We start from the raw sequence: 17636 nt of genomic DNA, 5'->3' as shown, positions 1-17636 counted from the left end.
AATAAGCAAGTAGTGATAATAACAGAAGGCTCCATTCTTTAAAACCTGAGCTTAAATTTGGTGTTCTGTATTGAGGCAGGCAGTGTGAAGGAAGGTGCTTCCCCATGCAAAACCCTCAGGAGCCATCTGGAGCAGACCAAGTGCTCAGTGGTTCCAGCCTGAATCCCAAGTTTTCCAGTTCCTCCAGCTCTGGCCCTGTTTTCAGATGAGGAAATGGTCATTAAACCTTCCCTGTGTCTGGGAATGTTGTGCAAGTGGACAGGGATGTGTAAAGAGACCTGTTTACTGTCCAGGGCCAGACAGCCTTGTGCAGCAGCTTTCTCTAGGGGTATGGAGAAATTCTAATTTTGGTTAGAAGCATCACTCAGCAAAACAGGGGAGCAGTTTTTGTCTTCTCTTCTTCTGTAAACATATACAAATGTAAGTGAACATTAAATTTTCAAATTACGTGTCCACAGACTTGGTTTCATCAAAAACATATCTTTCAGATTTAGTTATGTTTACTTCCCACGTAACCCAGAATACCTTTTGGATATAGTTCTTTAGGTGGTAACTTAGTAAAATCTGGATATAAGGTATGTAGTGGTTTTCCTAATCAGACTGTGCAACTTGTTAGATAGGTTTGTAGGTAGGAATCAATTCCTCCTTGTTCCCACAAGTGTTTGAGAAAGCAGTTTGTAGGTTTGTGATGTGAATGGTCTGGCAAAGGGCTCTGCCCTCCTTTCCTGGAGTCAGCTTTGCCCTTAGGCCCTGTGCCTGGTGCTGCTCAGGACTGGTGGGGAGTGTTTCATGTTCTGTTGGATGTGTGGTTGCCTGATCTGGGAAACAGTCAAGCCCTGAGACACTCCTGTGTTGCCAGGAGGAGCACATGCCCACAGTGTGCTCAGGTTTGCTGTGTGCCTGCCCTGGGATGTGGTGGTGTCTGAGCCCTGCATGGGCGTGCTGAGGATCCACCAGGAAAGGCAGCATCAGCCACAAAGGCTTTTTTCCTTCCATCTCTCAGCATTTTTCTCATGGATAGGAATTCTCATGTGTTGCCCACGTTCCTTTTTGTGGTTGAATATGGTTAGGAAGCAAACTGGTGTTTGAGTTGAAAATTGTATCTCAGCTCCTGTACTTTTCCAGTCTGGCCCTTTTTTTATCCCCTTGCTGGCTCTACAAGAAGACACAAAGGAAAATTTGGAAACAGTAACTGAATTATTTCTGTTGTGTCAAGCAATGGAATGATTTATTCAAAGCTGTGTGGGAAGGAAATCTGATATGATGAGCCAGGGGCAATCCTTCTGTTAATATCTCTCTCCCCTCCCATGACCACAATATTCTTTCTGTCATTCTTTCTCATTCTCTCATCTTCTATACATTATTCTCTTGCTACAGAAGTGTGATAAATATTGGAGGTTTTTTGAAGCACCTGAAACTGTTCTCTGAGCAGGGGTTATCTAACACCACACAAGATTGCAACCCTTGCATAAGAAACAGCACATAAAATTTATGTTGCCATTTATGTACTACAAGCAATCTAAGTGTTGATGCACAAACAAAAATACAAATCATGGAGAACCTGCTTGCAGTGTGCATTTGTCTTCAAAGTCAGTAGCAGAACTTACTGCAGACAGAACTCCCTAAGCTCCTTTGACCTTAAGAGTACAGCTTGACTGTACCTGGCAAGGTGAAGCCTTCACCAGGCTCTGCTGGGTGGTCTCCTGGACAGCTTCACCTCTACCCACAGCTCTTATCTTTGGCTTTGTACCATCACAGGTACAGCGAAGCTCTGCCTAACAGGAGCTTGCATTTGAAACAGAAATTCACATAGAGAAATAGTTAAGTACTGCTAAGGGAAGGTGAACAGAAATTCATTTCTCAAGGTGCGGATGTGGGCATATATCTTCACAGTTTTAGCTGTAGCTGTGATGTGTACCAAGTCTACTGCGGTTGTAATCGAAACAAGTGAAATCCGCTTTCATGAATTGCAGCTGGATTCTTTCCAAGGAGCTTGGTTTCCTTTTAATGTTGGGTTATTAATTAGCTGAGCAATTCATTCTAGTTTTATTTGGAACAATTCAGCAAGTGTTGCCATATTTGAGCTCTTCTGTAAGTGGCAGGAGTTTTCTTGAAAGGGGCCTTTCACCGCAGAAACGCGAACATACCCATGGGGGGATGGCTCCTACTCGAGAAGATCCATCTATTTCCCAGCCTGCTTGCCAGCTTCCATGGAAGGAAGATGTGAAGAAACATGGTCTTTCTCTTCTCAAAGTTATTGCAAAGCAAGAGGAGGCTTTCCATCATTCATGAAAACATTTATCTCTTATCCCAGTTTTAACAGGATATATTAGTATTTGAAACTGATGAAGCTACATGCTCATCTTGACTGTGAGAAACCCTTGAATAAACTCACACATTTTTCAGGGTTGGTTCTGGATAAACTTTGAATCCCAGTGGATGTTTCTCGGTGGTCTGGTTTGCTATTGCACAGACATCTTTAGCATAGCAATTTACATGGAAATATGAGATGGTGGAGGCATTGTAATGCAAATTCCCTTTTTAATTTCTTCACTGTCTGATCAGGTTTTACCAAATCAATGAATTCTGGTACTTAACAGGAAAAAACCTTTCACACGTGGTATTTTTAAAGATAGCAAGGAAGAAATTTAAGGAATATTTAAGCTTTAGCAATTATGAGGTCATTTCATGATGTATGTGACAACGGCACGTGAGGGATGTTCCACGGTGTTCACCTCTGTGTGTGTACCTACAGGTGCTAGCCTGCTGAGTTACCCTTGGCTTGAAACAGAGATGTGCTTGGAGAGGGCTGGGAAGGGAATGCTCTTTCCCTGACAAGTTTTGTGCACTGGCACTGGGCCCACTGGATTCCACTCTTCACTGCAGAACTGCCCACAGACCAGCCACAAGCAAAGCCCACCGTACAGAGCACTCCATGTGCACAGAGTGGTGGAAAGTGTTCTCTACAGCATGGAGATGATGCATTTAACATAAGGAGTAAAAGCCTGTAACCAAATGCTTAAGACTTGATTTTGAATGAAAAATACAGTTTTCGTTGCTTCAGGAAACAGGTTTTTTCCCAAGGTTGGATGTCATATCTTTTTCCTTTTAAAATCAGTTGACCAAAAGGAAATCTTCACTGATCTTTCCTCTTTGTGCCCTAGAAAAAATATTTTTTTCTTCCCTTATGGGAAAGTTACTTGGAAATAAAAGCTCATTGGGAAATGGAATAGGAAAAACAGTATCTCTATTACTTCAAACTGTGCACTCTCTGGTTTTTTATCAGAAGTTTTCTCACCATCTATGTATTACTACAGCCTCATTTTTCTTTTTGTATCCTCATAGATTTAAAATTACAGGAGATCTGACCATGGGCTACCCTGCCTGTTCTTATTCAGGCACAGTGGTTGTGTGAAGTGTTTGGCAAGGTTCTCTCCTGTTGGGTGGGCATCCCAATTCTGTCTGCCTGCCTGCCTTTGTCTTCCCCAGAGTTGTGTCAGGGTTAATGCTGAACCCTGGAGACAGAGAATTATTAATGCAAAAGTCACCCCTCAGTCTTGAGTGGCACCTCCTTCTCCAGTGAATTCTTAAAGCACGCAAAATATAGCAGCTCATTGGCTCTGCATCCCTGCAGTTCCCCTTTCACAGTGTTCATTAAATATCTATCCAGAGTGTGTGGAATAAATCTTTAAAAGCGAGGGTGCCCTGGGGGCCAAATGTGTGATGGTTTTCACAGAGAGGCTCGCTAATTGCTTTTGATTAAACTGCCTGCACTGCTGCTGGCCCTCGGCACGCGCGTTCAGCCAGCGCTGCCCGGCTCCGCGCTGTCCCCAACACGGTGATGCCACCTGAGCAACTCGGGTCTCCTGGGATGGGATGGGTTATTCAGGGCATCACCCTCATTTGCACTGATTGCTTCTGACATCACAAAGGGATCAGGGGAGGGAAAGGAACCAGAGGCTTTTGCCTTTACAGTTATGTGGGTGTGTACATATGCACATATCCATAAATGTGTGTGTATGGTTGTATATATGCACATGTATGTAGGGTTACAATTGTATTTATGAGAGTTTAATAAACAGCACCCAATGTTTGCTCAGATTCTGTGTGTCTAAGCCCACGGAGGGCTTGTTATGAAGTTGACACACATGAAAGGTGCTTTCCCAGAGTTGTGCCTCTGGATGTGAGATGCTTCAGACAAGCTGTCTCCTTTTGATCTGAGGGAGGGGGTGCAGGGCAGGCAAAGCTTTATTATGACCTAAAAAATGCTAAGTACATATCTTGCTCCTGCATTTCGTTTTCTTCCGTGCTTGTCTTTTCTGTTTGATAAGCTAGGCTGCAACCAGCTCAAGTCTCCCGTGTCAAATTCTTGTTAGCAATATGCAGTTCTGACAATGTGCTCAAATCCAGGGCTCAGTGCATCTATTCACTCATCCAACAGCATGATGGTAATGGCAAAAAAAATCCTTCTTGGAGGAGCACCTCATGTGGGATCAGTGCTTGCAGAGATAGGGACTGCCTTGCTGTCTCAGTGAGCTGGGAAGTGTTTAATAGACCTGAAACAAGGTGTTAGGCTATCTCTTTGTTCTTGCTTCTTTGAGGACCATCTTCCATCTGGAAGTTGCAAACTGAGCTTTTGAAGCAGCTGCTGTTGGAATATTGTTTGCCAGTTGGCAAATTAGGAGATGTACAGACTTCCAGCTATTGAATTTCTTCTCTGTTCTTATTTTAAGTAGATACAATATTGTTAAAAATTCGCTAACAAATACAGATGCAGATCCCTTTCAACTAAGGCATCAAAGAAAATGAACTCCTCTGATACATCTCACATCAGTTTTTGTTTCAGCTCCTCTCATACACTCCTGTCAAAAATATGTCAGTAATGATTTAGATCCTGCTAAGAGAAAAGGCACCAGCTGTTGTGAACAGCAGAGGTGTTAGGTTTGCAAAGCGTTGCTGTGACCAATTGTGCATTTCCTTTAGAGAAAGCCACCTTTTTGGATGAAGCAAGAGTCCCATATATTTCTGTGCAGTCCTAGTTTTTTGCAAAAATAAACAAATATTTGTATGAGTTTGGAGAGTATGTTAAGGGGAGCAGGAAATTTTAGACTGGAGGTGGATAAGACTTTTTTCTGTAGGTGGCAATTAACATATATAAAAGCATATGTCATGGTAAAGCTTTTCAATCACTTTTTAATTGCATTTAAATTAAGTCATCTTTATACTGAAATCAGTGTGTTGTGTATCTACCCATTCCTCACGGTCTTTGTCACTGCTGTTTAGGTTTCCAGGGGCATTCTCCTTGTTTCATAATACTGTTATTCATGTACAGGAGCTGTCACCAAAAGTCAGTGTTGGCTGGGAGCTGCAGAGATGCTGCAGATTCTCCTCTGGAAGTAGGATAGATGGCAACTGCAGTACCTCAAATGTGATTTAACATTTCTTTGGGTTTATTGCTTTGTGAATGGCAGGCAGCATGGTGTGTTAAAGGTTTCTTATGCAGCCAGCCGTCTGTTTTGTAAGATGTTGTTTGTCTTGTGCAATGTAAAACTTGGCAAATACAGATGCCATGGGATGAAGGAAGGAATGACACGTGCTTCCTTCTCTGCCACTGATGCTCATTGGGAGACAGCTTGCATCTAGGGCATGGTTGCAGACATCTCTGCATCCCACACACTGGTCAGGCAGCCTCTGCTCAGGCTCTCCTGTCCCTGGAGGAGCCGAGGGCAGCCTTGCCCTGCCCTGCCCTGCTGCGTATACATTGTGCATGGGAAGTCCACAGCTCCTGCAGCGTAGTTGATGGGGATTGAGTAAACACCCTGCATTGAATCCAGCCTAGCTCCATGCTTGTGGTCTAAACCCTCTGCCTGTGGGTAGCTACAGACTGTCTGCGATTCAGAGGAGAGCTCCTCCTGAAATACCCTGATGCAGTTGAGCAGTACCAGACCTGAAATAGGGATGGTGTGTTACTCGTTTGTGCTTTACAGCAGCAAGTCAGGCGTGTGGAAAGTAAAGAGAGGAAAGGTTTTACCTTGTGTTTTAGTTGGATTTTGCATGAGAGGTGTAGCTATATTTACTTCTTCCATGCTATGCCTCTCTGTGAGGCTCTATAGTGTATCTAAAGGGTATTTTGCCTGGCATCAGTTTTGGCAGTGTCCTGATCTTTGTATACCAAATGATCATCTGATCTAGTTTCCATAAGAAAGAAATCTGTTCTGATTAGATATTTCCCTATCAAGATGGCTTCATCCAGTAGATCCAGGCTATCTATTGAGGTCAGAAATTGTGTGCTGCTGCACATCTGGTGAGGTGTGGTGCTGGCTGCCCGCCCTGGTGCCAGCCTGACGGCTCCGTCAGCTCAGCTTATGTCAGTGCTCAGGCGACTGATTTGACACATATGAAATGTGTTAATTAAATGGTGGGCTAGCATGTGTTTGAAAGAACTCTCACCAAATTGATGATGTGTAGAAAAGCGTCTTTGAAGGAGCACCTGTGTCACTTCACAGGAGTATTTTAGAGTAACTTCTGTCCTGATGTGCTGTTGGGGGAAAAGAATACTATTACTCGACTGTTGGAGGTTCAGTCTATTACTGTTCTTTTTTCTTGGCAGTGGATTGGATTTCTCCAGAGAGGAAATTAGATTTCTCCTTCCCTTTCACTCTGTCTCTGTCCTGTGCTTACATCAATTGGTGGTTGTCTGTGCACTGCAGTGTGTGTGATAACCTTTACTTCCTCGAGTTACTTCATTTGCTGCTCCCTAATAAACTGTATTTACACGTGATGCTTCTTTCCTTCTGGTGACAGCAAAGACAATCAGGATGATGTGCTCCTTGTCTAAATTCATGCAGGAGTGAGTGCTGGCTTAGCCTGGGCCACTTCAGCCAGGACTGAATCAGAAGTGTGCTAATTGAGAGATGAGAAGTCTGCGTCGCCCATGGGTAGGGCTTGCAGCTCTGGGAAGTTTGTGTCTAGTAACCAAGGGGAAATTTCTGTATATAAGCAGATATGCTGGATTTTATTTTCCTGTCCCCCTAGCAGCCAGATGCAAACTTGTCTGGGAGTTATTGATAGTTTTTGCTGCAATTTTATCTGGTCAGCTAGCCAAAAGCTAGTCTGGGGGCTGTATTATTCTAGGAGTATCCAGTGAGATGATTTGTTTACAGCAGAGGGCAAATCCCACAGAGAGTGTTGGTGGAAAACAAGGTCCTGGAGGTTTGAGAGAGCTTGGTGGGAATTAGGAAACACAGCAGCAGCAGGGACAGGGTCACATCCCAGCAGTCTTCAAGATCACTGTGGCGGAGGTGGCAGAGTTCGTGGTGCCAGAAGGGTGACCTCAGGGAGCACAGAGGTGGTGGGACGTGCTGGAGGTGCTGAACAGCTTGGGAAACGAAATACACTTGGACGGTTTTTTCTTTCCTTTTGTGCTCTGATGAAAAGCAGAGTCCAAATGCAAAATTCTTTCTGAAGGTCACATCCTGCGCTTGACTTGATTGAGCAGAGAACTGCTGGGGCTGAGGCAAACACAGCCTTGGTGTGCTGCAGGCTGTTACTGCCACTGTGAATTTCTGGTGTCCCACATTTTACACCTAAAGCTGTGTTGCCAGAGAATTCTTCTCAAATTATGAGTGTTTTTCACCTGAGTCTCATTTTTATCCTCCCTTTTGAAGCAGAGGAACATCTCAGATGGGTGCATAGATGGAAGGAATTAAGAGCATTTGGGTGTGCAGTAATAAAGGGGAAACTGACAGAAACTGGGGGATTTTGTTTGGGTTTTTTTTAATATAATGTGCAACTGTGAGTGTGAATCTAGAATCAGACTCTCCTTGGGGATTTTTTTCAGTGTGAATGCTGTTGGCCAGACTTCAGGTGCTTTGTCTTGGCCATTTTCTCCAAGGGATACTCCTATATAATTACAGTCTTGGTGGCTCACAGATGGAAACTGGGCAGGGAGAGAGCACTGGGAAGGCACAAAAGGCTGCTACCTTGTGGTTTTAGATGGAGCTAAAACTTGGGCTGCAGAACAGGAATTTCTTTGTCTTTGTGTCTGGAGAAGGGTGAGTGAATGTTACAGAGTTGTTCAAGCAGTGTGATGTAGCCTCTTTTTCCTCTTGATATGCTGTTTGCAAATGACTTAACTTCTTTATTTTTTTTTTACATAGAAGTATTTGTCTTTCATCCTTGTGCAAATATTCTGAGAATAAATGTCAGCCTTTTAAGACAAACGAGAGGGTTTCTGAAATCTGAAACAGATTGTTACCAATGTGCAAATGTGAGATCAAGTGAGAAAGGAGAGACAGGATGTGGCTCTCAGTCCCTCCATGGCAGTGACAGCTTGCCGGGTGGGATTTGGGGGAGGTGGTCTATGCAGGGCCATGCACTGTGGCTATGTGAGCTGATGTTAACCTGGTAATACTGCAGTTCTTCCCACTCTCCTGTCTGTGTGTTCATAGACTGCTCCTTCCATAGCTGCAGGTGGAGAGGATGGGAGAGAAAAACCAGTTGGAAAGGGGAGAGGACAGCATTTCAGATGTCAGGCTGTGGCATTCTTATGTGATTTTATCTCACTTTCCCATCTTCTTTTCAGAAGAGGTTGCCTGAAAAACTGTTTTAAAGGATACCAGCCCAGTTTGTTCATCCCACTCCCAGGGAGAGAAGCTGTTAGCAAAGACATTTTGCCCTTTCTGATGTCAAGTCCTTGTGCATCTTGTCACCAGTGCCTGCTGCATTTGCAGTGGTTAGCCTGTTGTCTGACCTGTGGTTTTACCATGCCTCCCTCTGCTGAGGCCAGGGCAGTGAGCTCCTGCTCAAGGCAGTGGGGCTGAGCCCCCGGGGCGCTGCAGAGATTCTCCAGCAGCTCCTCACTCACACCCCGGCGAGCCTGAGTGCTCGTGGGCAGACACGTCTGGCCCCAGGACCCGGCTCCCCCCTTTCCCACCAGAGGTGCAATATGCCGTGCAAATCTGGGCCTGACGTGTTCAGCGCCCGGGCTGCCTGCGGGGCCAGCCCTGGATCACACCTGCGGTAAGGCAGCTGCCCTCGGGCCGGGCTGTGCCTGCAGCAGCTTTGCCTTGGGGGCTGGCTGGGCCCAGCGTGTTTGTCGCTGTTGCTGGGCCCCTATTGACTGTGAGAGTCTGTCCCGTGTGTCCTGGGCACGCCTGGTTTCACTGCCCGAGCACTGCAGGACGGATTTGCATGCAGGTTTCAACTTGTCCATAGGATCACTTGCCTGGGATTTAGGGAAATTAGGTCTCTGAGTTGGATCTGCTGCTCTGTGCTGAATAGAGTAGAAATGCTGGGGAAGGAAGCAAAATCCTTTATGTGTGTTTCCTTGCCCCCACGAAATCTTCAAAGTAGAGCAAATGGATGTATCTGGGAGTTTTCCATATTAATGATAGTTTCCGTGGTTAGTGTGTATGACCAGGGTTTGCTCCATGCTCCACAAAGTAATTGAGATGGAAACTTTTTCATTGACTGGGGGAGCTGGAGCTTGCTTGCTCCATTTGCCATGGGTGGGTAAAGCTCATCTCAGTCTCATAGTGATTTTGTCTGAGTGGTGGTTTCATCACCTGAACCGGGTGGAAATGGTTGCACTGCAGAGACCCCCATCAGCTGGGGGCCTGTCCTGCTGCTGGGGCAAGGCTGCTGCCGAGGGTGGCTTTGCTGCAGAGCTGGGAAAGGCTTGACTGAGAGATGCTTGCTAAAAACCGCGGTGCTGAATCTTTTATCATATAAAATTGAAGGCAGATATGTTGGAAAGTCAGTAGGCTGCCCTAATATGTAAAACATTTCGACAGAGATGTGGTATTTCGTATGCTGCTGGTGTTGCTTGAAAGTCACGCTCACCCAGCTACAGCAGGGATTATTTTTTTGTCATCTCCAGCTTTTTAAGAGGAAAGGGCAGAAACTGATCATATGCATGTGATAATCCAGAGAAGAAAATAGATGCTAAACAATCTCTGAAGCTATTTCCTTTCTATACAATGAATAACTGCTGCATGTAGAGTTTCTTACTGTGCACCAGTGACTTAATAAAATATACTTTTATTATTTGGTCACCTCTTCCTGACTTTATATACAGGTTGATACCTTGGTTATTTTTATTTTTACCTGATACTAACCTGAGCAATGCAATTAAAATGCCAAAGCCTTAAATATCTAATGCAGACTTCCTGTTTCTATAGCAACAAAACTCGACCTTGTACTTAATGAAGGAATATTGGAGTGTGAGTAACTGTGACTTTAAGGTTTAAAAAAACAAACAGAAGCACTTTATATTTGGAGATTGGAGAAATAAAACGGAAGTGACCTCTTTGCACAGAAAAAAAAATTCCTAGGCTTGGGGTACTTCATTAGTAAGAATGAAACCATATTAATGTAATAAGGAGCTCTGTGTTTTAATCTTGTTTACCAAATTAAAATGTAAAAGTCTTTTATAGCATGTGAGAGTCTTTGAGGGCTTTTTCTCCCCCTTTGGTTTCCAAAGCTGCTGTGTTTGTGGTTAGGCTAATGAAAATTTGGGCTGCCTGACAACAGATACATTTTCCTTTTGTATTGGCAAAAATCCATTGCTAGTTTTTGCATTGGCTGAAAAGAAAGGGAGCAAAATGTGTGGTGTTTAATCCTACATTTGATCTACAAGCTAGTTTCTGGTCAGTTAGTTTAAATCTGTGTTACAGTGATAAATGCAAACTGCAGGTTAGAGAGTGAATGAAGGAGCAGCTGTCATCTCTTCCTATTTTCTTACAGCTTTTCAGTTAAATTTTTAATAACCATTAAATTCTAATTTAAAACCACCATAGGAAACACCTCATAGAAAAGCAGCTATGCTGACAGCCACATATCAGGAATGTTTACAGGTCTCTTTCTGTGTCAGCATTCCAATAAGTGTTACACAACATTTGTGACAGGTTTATTGAGCTAAAGTATTAGTCTGTGCAAGTGAATGTGGGCAAATGGGAAATATGAAACAGAGGCTTCTATTGCAATCTTACTAGTGAAAAAAATCCATGGGCCAGTTAAATTTTTGTTTTTGCTATTTCTTCTGTGACTTTCTGAAGTTTTGTTGTTAAGCTGTTGTTGGAGTCTAGAACATTCCTCTGGCCACCCTGGAGGGTTTGGAGACCAGACAGGGGGGTCTGGGATCTGTACAGGGGGGTCAGCCAGCCTCACACAGAGCCCAGGAGGACACTGCCTCTGATCCCTGGCCATGGGAGTGGATGCCCACATTGTATGAAGAATCACAAGCTGAGAGAATTCAAAATAAGTAGTATTTAGTTTATCATAGAATGTAAGTGTAGAATCTAGGATTCTCAGTATATGGGGTTGAAGAGACAAGATAGAGGAATTGGGGAGTGGCCCCTGTGCTCCTTGTTCTTGCTCTCGTCTCCCATTTTCTACTGAGTTGGTTCTCAAGGATTGGTTTAGAGTAGAAACGACATGTTAGCATAGGTAGTAGGTATTGGTACAATTTTGTAAATAAAAAGTACATTTTGGACAGTGGTTGGGTCAGGGGTACTGTACATAAGGTGCGGGGCTCTCTGATCCGCCCAGTCTGATGTGTGTCCTGCTCTGCTGGGGACGCCTTGCAGAGCTGAGAAAGAACTAAGATAAGGTACCCTGCCAGGGAGGCCTGGCAGAGCTGAAAAAGAACTGAGATAATGAAGAATAAACAACCTTGGAAATGTGCACCGGCGGACTCAGCTTGTCGTCTCTACCTCTGGTGTGAAACACTTAGGGCAAAGAGAAGACTGAAAACCTTATTACCCCTGGGAACAGCACCCCAGAGGAAACTCCCAGGGAACAGCAACCTTGGGGGAACCCTTATTACCTTGGGGACCAGCAACCTCAAGGAGAATCTCAGGGAATCAACAACCCTGAGAGGCTGTGATTCTGATAAATTTGTCTTCTGACTGAATAAAGATAGCCAGAATTCAGGGTTTAAGGAGACATTTGGTCTAGTGAGCTGAGTTTTATCTACTCACTTGTCACAAGACAGCTGAGGCAACCAAAGATGCCAGTGATAGTGGTAAATTGCCCCACAGCAAAAGGAAGGATGGGGGGCAGGATTAGACAGATGGGAGGTTGGCTTGTTTGAAAGTTGATCAAGATAAGCTATTGGGAAAAGCAAACCCAGAAACAACACACTCAGCAAAACCCAGCTTGGAAATGGCTGAGTCAGAGCATATTAAGCTGTGGGCAGGTGGCATCCCGTTTGAGCTGGGAGCCTGCCTCCTGCTGAGAGCTGTGCTCTTCCACCTCCCAGCAAATTGTTTGGAAAGGCAGGTCGTGTCTCTGAGAAGTGTGAAAAGGCATGACCCAAGATCTTTGGCTTGTGTTTAATTAAAAATAAACACCTTATCATTTGGTAAAATGCTTCTCTAGGCAGAGACTGAAGGAAATCTGGCAATGAGGATACAGCAGTTACATGGGAGTTGCAATGTTTGCACTATAGACAGCTGTTAATGGGCTTCTATAGAGCCTAAATTTGGGAGGAAGAAAAATTTATTTCTTTCAGCATTGCTTTGACCAAAGCTCCTGAAGGACACGAACTCCCTTCAAGTTTCCTAGAGATGCTCTGAGGGTGTCTTTGCTGGTGGGGGCTGATTTTCTGTGTCCTCTGTGTTTCAGGGATAGAGCTCTGTCCTCCCGGGCACCGGTTCATGATCACCATGGTGGCGAGCTTCATCGAGATGGCGGGGCAGTTCCTCATGCCAGGGCTGGCTGCCCTCTGCAGGGACTGGCAGGTCCTCCAGGCAGTCATCATCTGTCCCTTCCTGCTGATGCTGTTTTACTGGGTGTAAGTATTTCTTCCTCCTGCCAATGAGCTCCTGATGCTGGAGCTGGGAGATGCTCCACTGCCAGGAAGTGTGTGTGCTTCACAATACATATGAGACTTTCCCTTTGTTCTTCCATTCACCTTGTGCAAAGGCTTGAAATAAGAAAGAATAACTTCATAATCTGCTGTAGCATGCACATATGCGACACTGTGGGCACTTGGGAGATAGTCCCCTTTCACTGAGGTGAAATTGTTATTATTCTGGCTGTCACTTCCCCTTTAAATACTAAAATAGTTCTTGAGAGGATGCATCCCAGCCTGGCTGTTGTCAGATTGTGACTGCACGGCTATATTTTCTCTTAATACTTATGTTGCGGTTCTGGACTGACACTGTTGGTTTCTTTGATCCAAGAAACGTTACAAATAACATCTGCCAGCTCTGGAACGAGCACACTTGGATGTTTTGTGTGTGTGAGGTATTCAGCCCTGAACTGGACTTGATTTTGCCCAAATTAGCACATGCTGTGCTGAAGTCTGGGTGGTTGGTCTGTGCCAGGCAGTGGCTCGGGATTGTTCCTACAAGGGATTCCCCACTCCCAACTGTCCCACTCCTCTCTGCCTGTGGCCCTGTGGTGTTGGTACAGCTGTCCTGAGAGAAGTAGGGTGGTTTCCACCTTGGTAATAGTGCCAGGTCCATCCCCATCATGACTTGATAAACACACCAAAAAATCTTTCTTTGTTGTTCTGTCTTATTAGTGACACACAGTGGCGGCATAAGACAACAGAGGCTTATGAGAGCGGTGTTGTACAAAACCATAACAATAAGAATGCTAACAAGTCTAAAATAGTTAGTTATTGGACAATGAGGAAAAAGGCCACTGCTCTGTGGAGGACCAAGCTTGTTATGTGTTATGGCGAGCTAGGCTGCTAGTTGTAATGCCTGACATGTAAAAACTTGTTACAGCACCTAACAGTTACATTTTTGTATTAACTTCTTACAGAGCCCTCCTGTGTTGATGGTGGTAACCCCCAGCAAGGATTTCACAGCTTATTCCCAAGGTAGACATGCCTCAGCATGGGCAAAATACACACTAAGGAGAGTTACAAGTCCCTTGCAAAATAATGACAGCAGAGGCGGGGGTTACCCCTGTATTCCAACAGAAAACATTTAAATAGCCTCATCTTGACAGTGTTAATCTTGATGAATAGTGGAGGGGTTTTTTGTTAGTCTGGGATTCTGTTCTTCCCTCCCTTACCTGCTGTATACATATGCTGGTCTGCTCCAAAGATTCATGTAGTAATGCCCGCCAGCTGAAATACCTATTGTCCACCACGGATAAAACACAGTATCAAACAGAATATTTACAGACACTTTTGTCCAAAAGGATGGCACAGAAGTGTGGAGATGCCTAATGAACATGGGGGATGGCATGGATAACAGCATCCCTCAGCAGTCTTCTGGAGGCCACACGTTTACCGGGTGGCTTTGGCAGGGTCTCTCACTTGGCTGTTGGGAGGTCATTGCTGAGTGACGTTGAAAGGGACAGGAAATGCTAAAAATTATTCTATAATCTGCAAGAGCTCTGTGGCTTTTAAGCTGGGCAGGGCAGGAAAACCAAGCCAATAAGTCCCCCTTATATATTGTGGAACACAGCAACTTGATAAATAGTGGTAATAGCCCTAGGATCAGGTTTTTGCATTTGCAGAAATGAACCTTGGTTGGGATGCCTCTTTAATTATATTGTCAGTACAGTATGTACTTTTCTCTTAGGCTCTTTGCTTCCATCTGTTGCATATTCTCTGGGAAGTGTTGCCATTTTATTACCTCTCTCTTTCCTTCCGAACGGAACGTGGACCCACAGCATGTGTTACAGATAAAGGAGGAAAACTGGCTGATTGGTAATAAAAGAAGAACTGGAAAACTGCTCTGCTTGTTAATTCCCCATCATGTACCCAAAGCAGTGAGCCCAATAACAGATGCTGTAAATGGCCCCTGCACTGCCTCCTCCTTCCTCTGCACTCTCCTTGCTTCCATCTCCTGCTGTGAGAGTGCTGTTTGCCCCTCCAGGCTGGGGCTTAGCCCTCTTCCCACCTGTGCTTTTGTTCTTCTGTCGGCCACATGCACGGGGCAGGCTAGACTGTCCCCAGGAGGTGCATGGGTGAGTGGATTGGGAAGCTGGGGGTGGGTGGGGGAAAAGGGATTTGTCTAGGAGGGATGGGCAGATGGGCTTGGATACACAAGTACAGAGCAGATGCCCTTGCTGGGATCTTGGGTCACTGTGGAAGGGCAGAAAGGCACCCATGGCAGCCAGACATGGGCACAGGGGTTTGTGACAGGTGTATAAAGGTAATTTAATAGAAGTTAGACTCCTTTCAAGTGTGTGTGTATTAGAGCCATAAGGAAAGGGGAGCTCCTTATTTCTTCTCCCTGGAACAAGGGGAGCTCCAGATAGGATGATGCCATGAATGTCAGTAAAGATATCAGTCATTTGAAATGAACTCCTGCTTCATTGTAACCCAAACTGAAAGGAGTGGCTGGTTCTTTTCTGGTGCTTTTAGATAAGATTTTCTTACACCAAGACACAAAGTTGCAACAAGTAGGGTTTGTTGACCTGAGGCAGACCCTCAACTGACAAGACATTCCCACTTTTCCATGGGCATTTATTTTCCATCCACCTGCGCAGAATCACAGTTCTCCTTCCAGTTACATGTGGTACCTTCCTGGTCTTTGTCAAGGATTCTTCTCTCCTCTTAGGATTTCTCAAACTTAAGATCTTTTTTCCCCAGTGTGCCTTCCAGTCATCCCCCTCACCTCTCCCAGGCAGCAGCTGTGGAACAGGAGATGAAAGTTTAACCCTACCTCACCCTTGGTTCTTTTCCTTGACTATAAAAGCACGGTCTTTTCCTTGCTGATGGAGGAGGTAGCAGACTGTCAACCAGTTATGCACGGAAAATACTGAGTTCAGCAGGAAGGAGTGCGAGCACTGGCTGTGGATCACCACGGACAATCTGTCTGCACACCTTGGAGCAGGAGCACTGAGGGAGCTTGGTGTACTGCTCTGAGGGAGACAGGAAACAAAGGGTGGAGTGGCACAGTGGGGTTGTGGTCATGCTCTGTTTAAAACAATGCAGCTGATGGGAAATGTAAGCCCAAGGAATGATCCAAAAGGTGACCAAAAGCTGAACTTTGTCACATTAGCTCAAAAATATGTATTACTTTTCACACCCCCACATATGCTAATGATTGAAATCACACAAATTCCAACCTAAACATGAAATGACATCACCTGTAACTATACCTTTTCCCTTCCCTCAAAGAAAACATTATAAATGTGGCTTAATTGAGGAAGAAGGACAGAGGAGACTTCACCTTTGTATCCTGGGACTGTCGATGGTCTGTACCTGTCTCCTCTCTCACCACCTGTTGTGTAAGGCCTGAATTCTCAGCAACACCAAGTGCTTCTTCGGGAAGTTCAAAAAGCAAGCTTGTGTTTGTGGTCATACTTTCAGTGCTACTTAGTCATCTCACAATTTAATGCATTTGTCAATGGCTGTATTATTCATACTTTAAGTATTGGTGTGTGTTTCTGCAGTCAGCGTATTTACCACCAGCAACCCAAGAACCTGCATTGCTGTTGCTCAACAAGTGACACTTTTGCATCTGGCTGTGAGATTTATTGAACATGACTGGACTTCTGCTCTGGCCATGAGAGTCCATTGGGTGCAAACAGACTTAGTGTGTCACACTGTTTGAGAATTTGTGACCATGGGACTTCTTATTAAATGTGATTGGACTGATGAGCTAGACTCAAGGCAACCCATGGATTTTTAAATGTTTCTAAGGAACCTCTCACTGCCCACACTGAGTGATGGAGCACCTGAAAGATGCTAGGCTTCAGCACTTCCAATTTGAGAAACCTGCAGGAGCCAGAAGAGACCTGTTTGTCCCCAACCTGTGATGCCCATCCTTGTGGGTCCTTTCCTTTCCCTACATGTGGGTGGTCATCACAGGACTTGTTTGGAACCTGTAAACAGGCTGTTGAAAACCTAAAACTTATAATCTGGTGGCTGGGGCTGTACCCTCTCCAAGGCCAAGGATGCAGAGATTTTGTATTCAAAAAATTCTTAGTACTTTGAAAAAATCCTTTTTCTTTACAAGACTTTCTGCTGGAAGATGTGCCAAATCATCTGTGCAGGACAAGGGGCAGTAAATAAGCTGTCAAGGTGAATGGCTGTCATCATAGTTATGTATTTTTATTGGCTGATATAATTTAGATTACAGCCTGATTTCTCTCCTTTCTATTTCTTCTTCCAAAAATACTTTCTCTGTCTCAGTTGGAAGCTTTGCTAAGGTGTCTTCCAAATTGTATCAGCCCAAAGAGATAGTACGATAATGGTGCAATTGACTGCTTAGAAGTACAAGAACTGGGCAGCATCCGCAGCAAAGATGAGTGCTTTGTGACAGGAAGTTCGAGGTTTTATTATGTATTTGAAGTCAAAAGTAGTTGTTAAATTTCTTTTTAATAAGGTATTTTGTAAGAGTAGTAAAAATGAGGACTTAACATGAAAAAAATATATACTTAGAGTGAGATCTGAAAGTTTTCATGTTTCTAGAGTTATGGAAAGTTTTGGGGGTTTGTTCTAAGAGCTATGTATTTCTTTTGGTTTCATATTAAAGTAAACTAATTTGGAACAAAAGGAAGAGTGACTGTTTAAGCTCATTAATCTCATTAATTATCAGCACTTGAAAAAAACAATTGGATGGAAAATGAGCTTTTTTAACTGTATGCATGTATATATTTTTAAGGCAACTAACAAAATATTATCTTTAGTAGGGGAAGCTTATCATTCTAAGAAGTAA

At 44.2% G+C, this 17636-nt stretch overlaps 1 protein-coding gene across 4 annotated transcripts in view; it reads left to right on the top strand.

The window, feature by feature from the left end:
- The window catches only part of SLC22A23 (solute carrier family 22 member 23), a 110173-nt gene that overhangs the window by 62394 nt on the left and 30143 nt on the right, over positions 1 to 17636 (top strand). For all 4 annotated transcript variants that reach the window (XM_063401506.1, XM_063401516.1, XM_063401496.1 and 1 more), the window contains one exon: positions 12628 to 12796. In XM_063401506.1, the coding sequence (XP_063257576.1) occupies positions 12628 to 12796 (169 nt within the window). The remainder of the gene's footprint in view (positions 1 to 12627; positions 12797 to 17636) is intronic.

Source organism: Prinia subflava, chromosome 1, assembly GCF_021018805.1.
Source record: "Prinia subflava isolate CZ2003 ecotype Zambia chromosome 1, Cam_Psub_1.2, whole genome shotgun sequence".
Taxonomy (NCBI): domain Eukaryota; kingdom Metazoa; phylum Chordata; class Aves; order Passeriformes; family Cisticolidae; genus Prinia; species Prinia subflava.
Note: the sequence above shows the minus strand (reverse complement) of the source record. Positions and strands in the feature narration are given on the sequence as shown.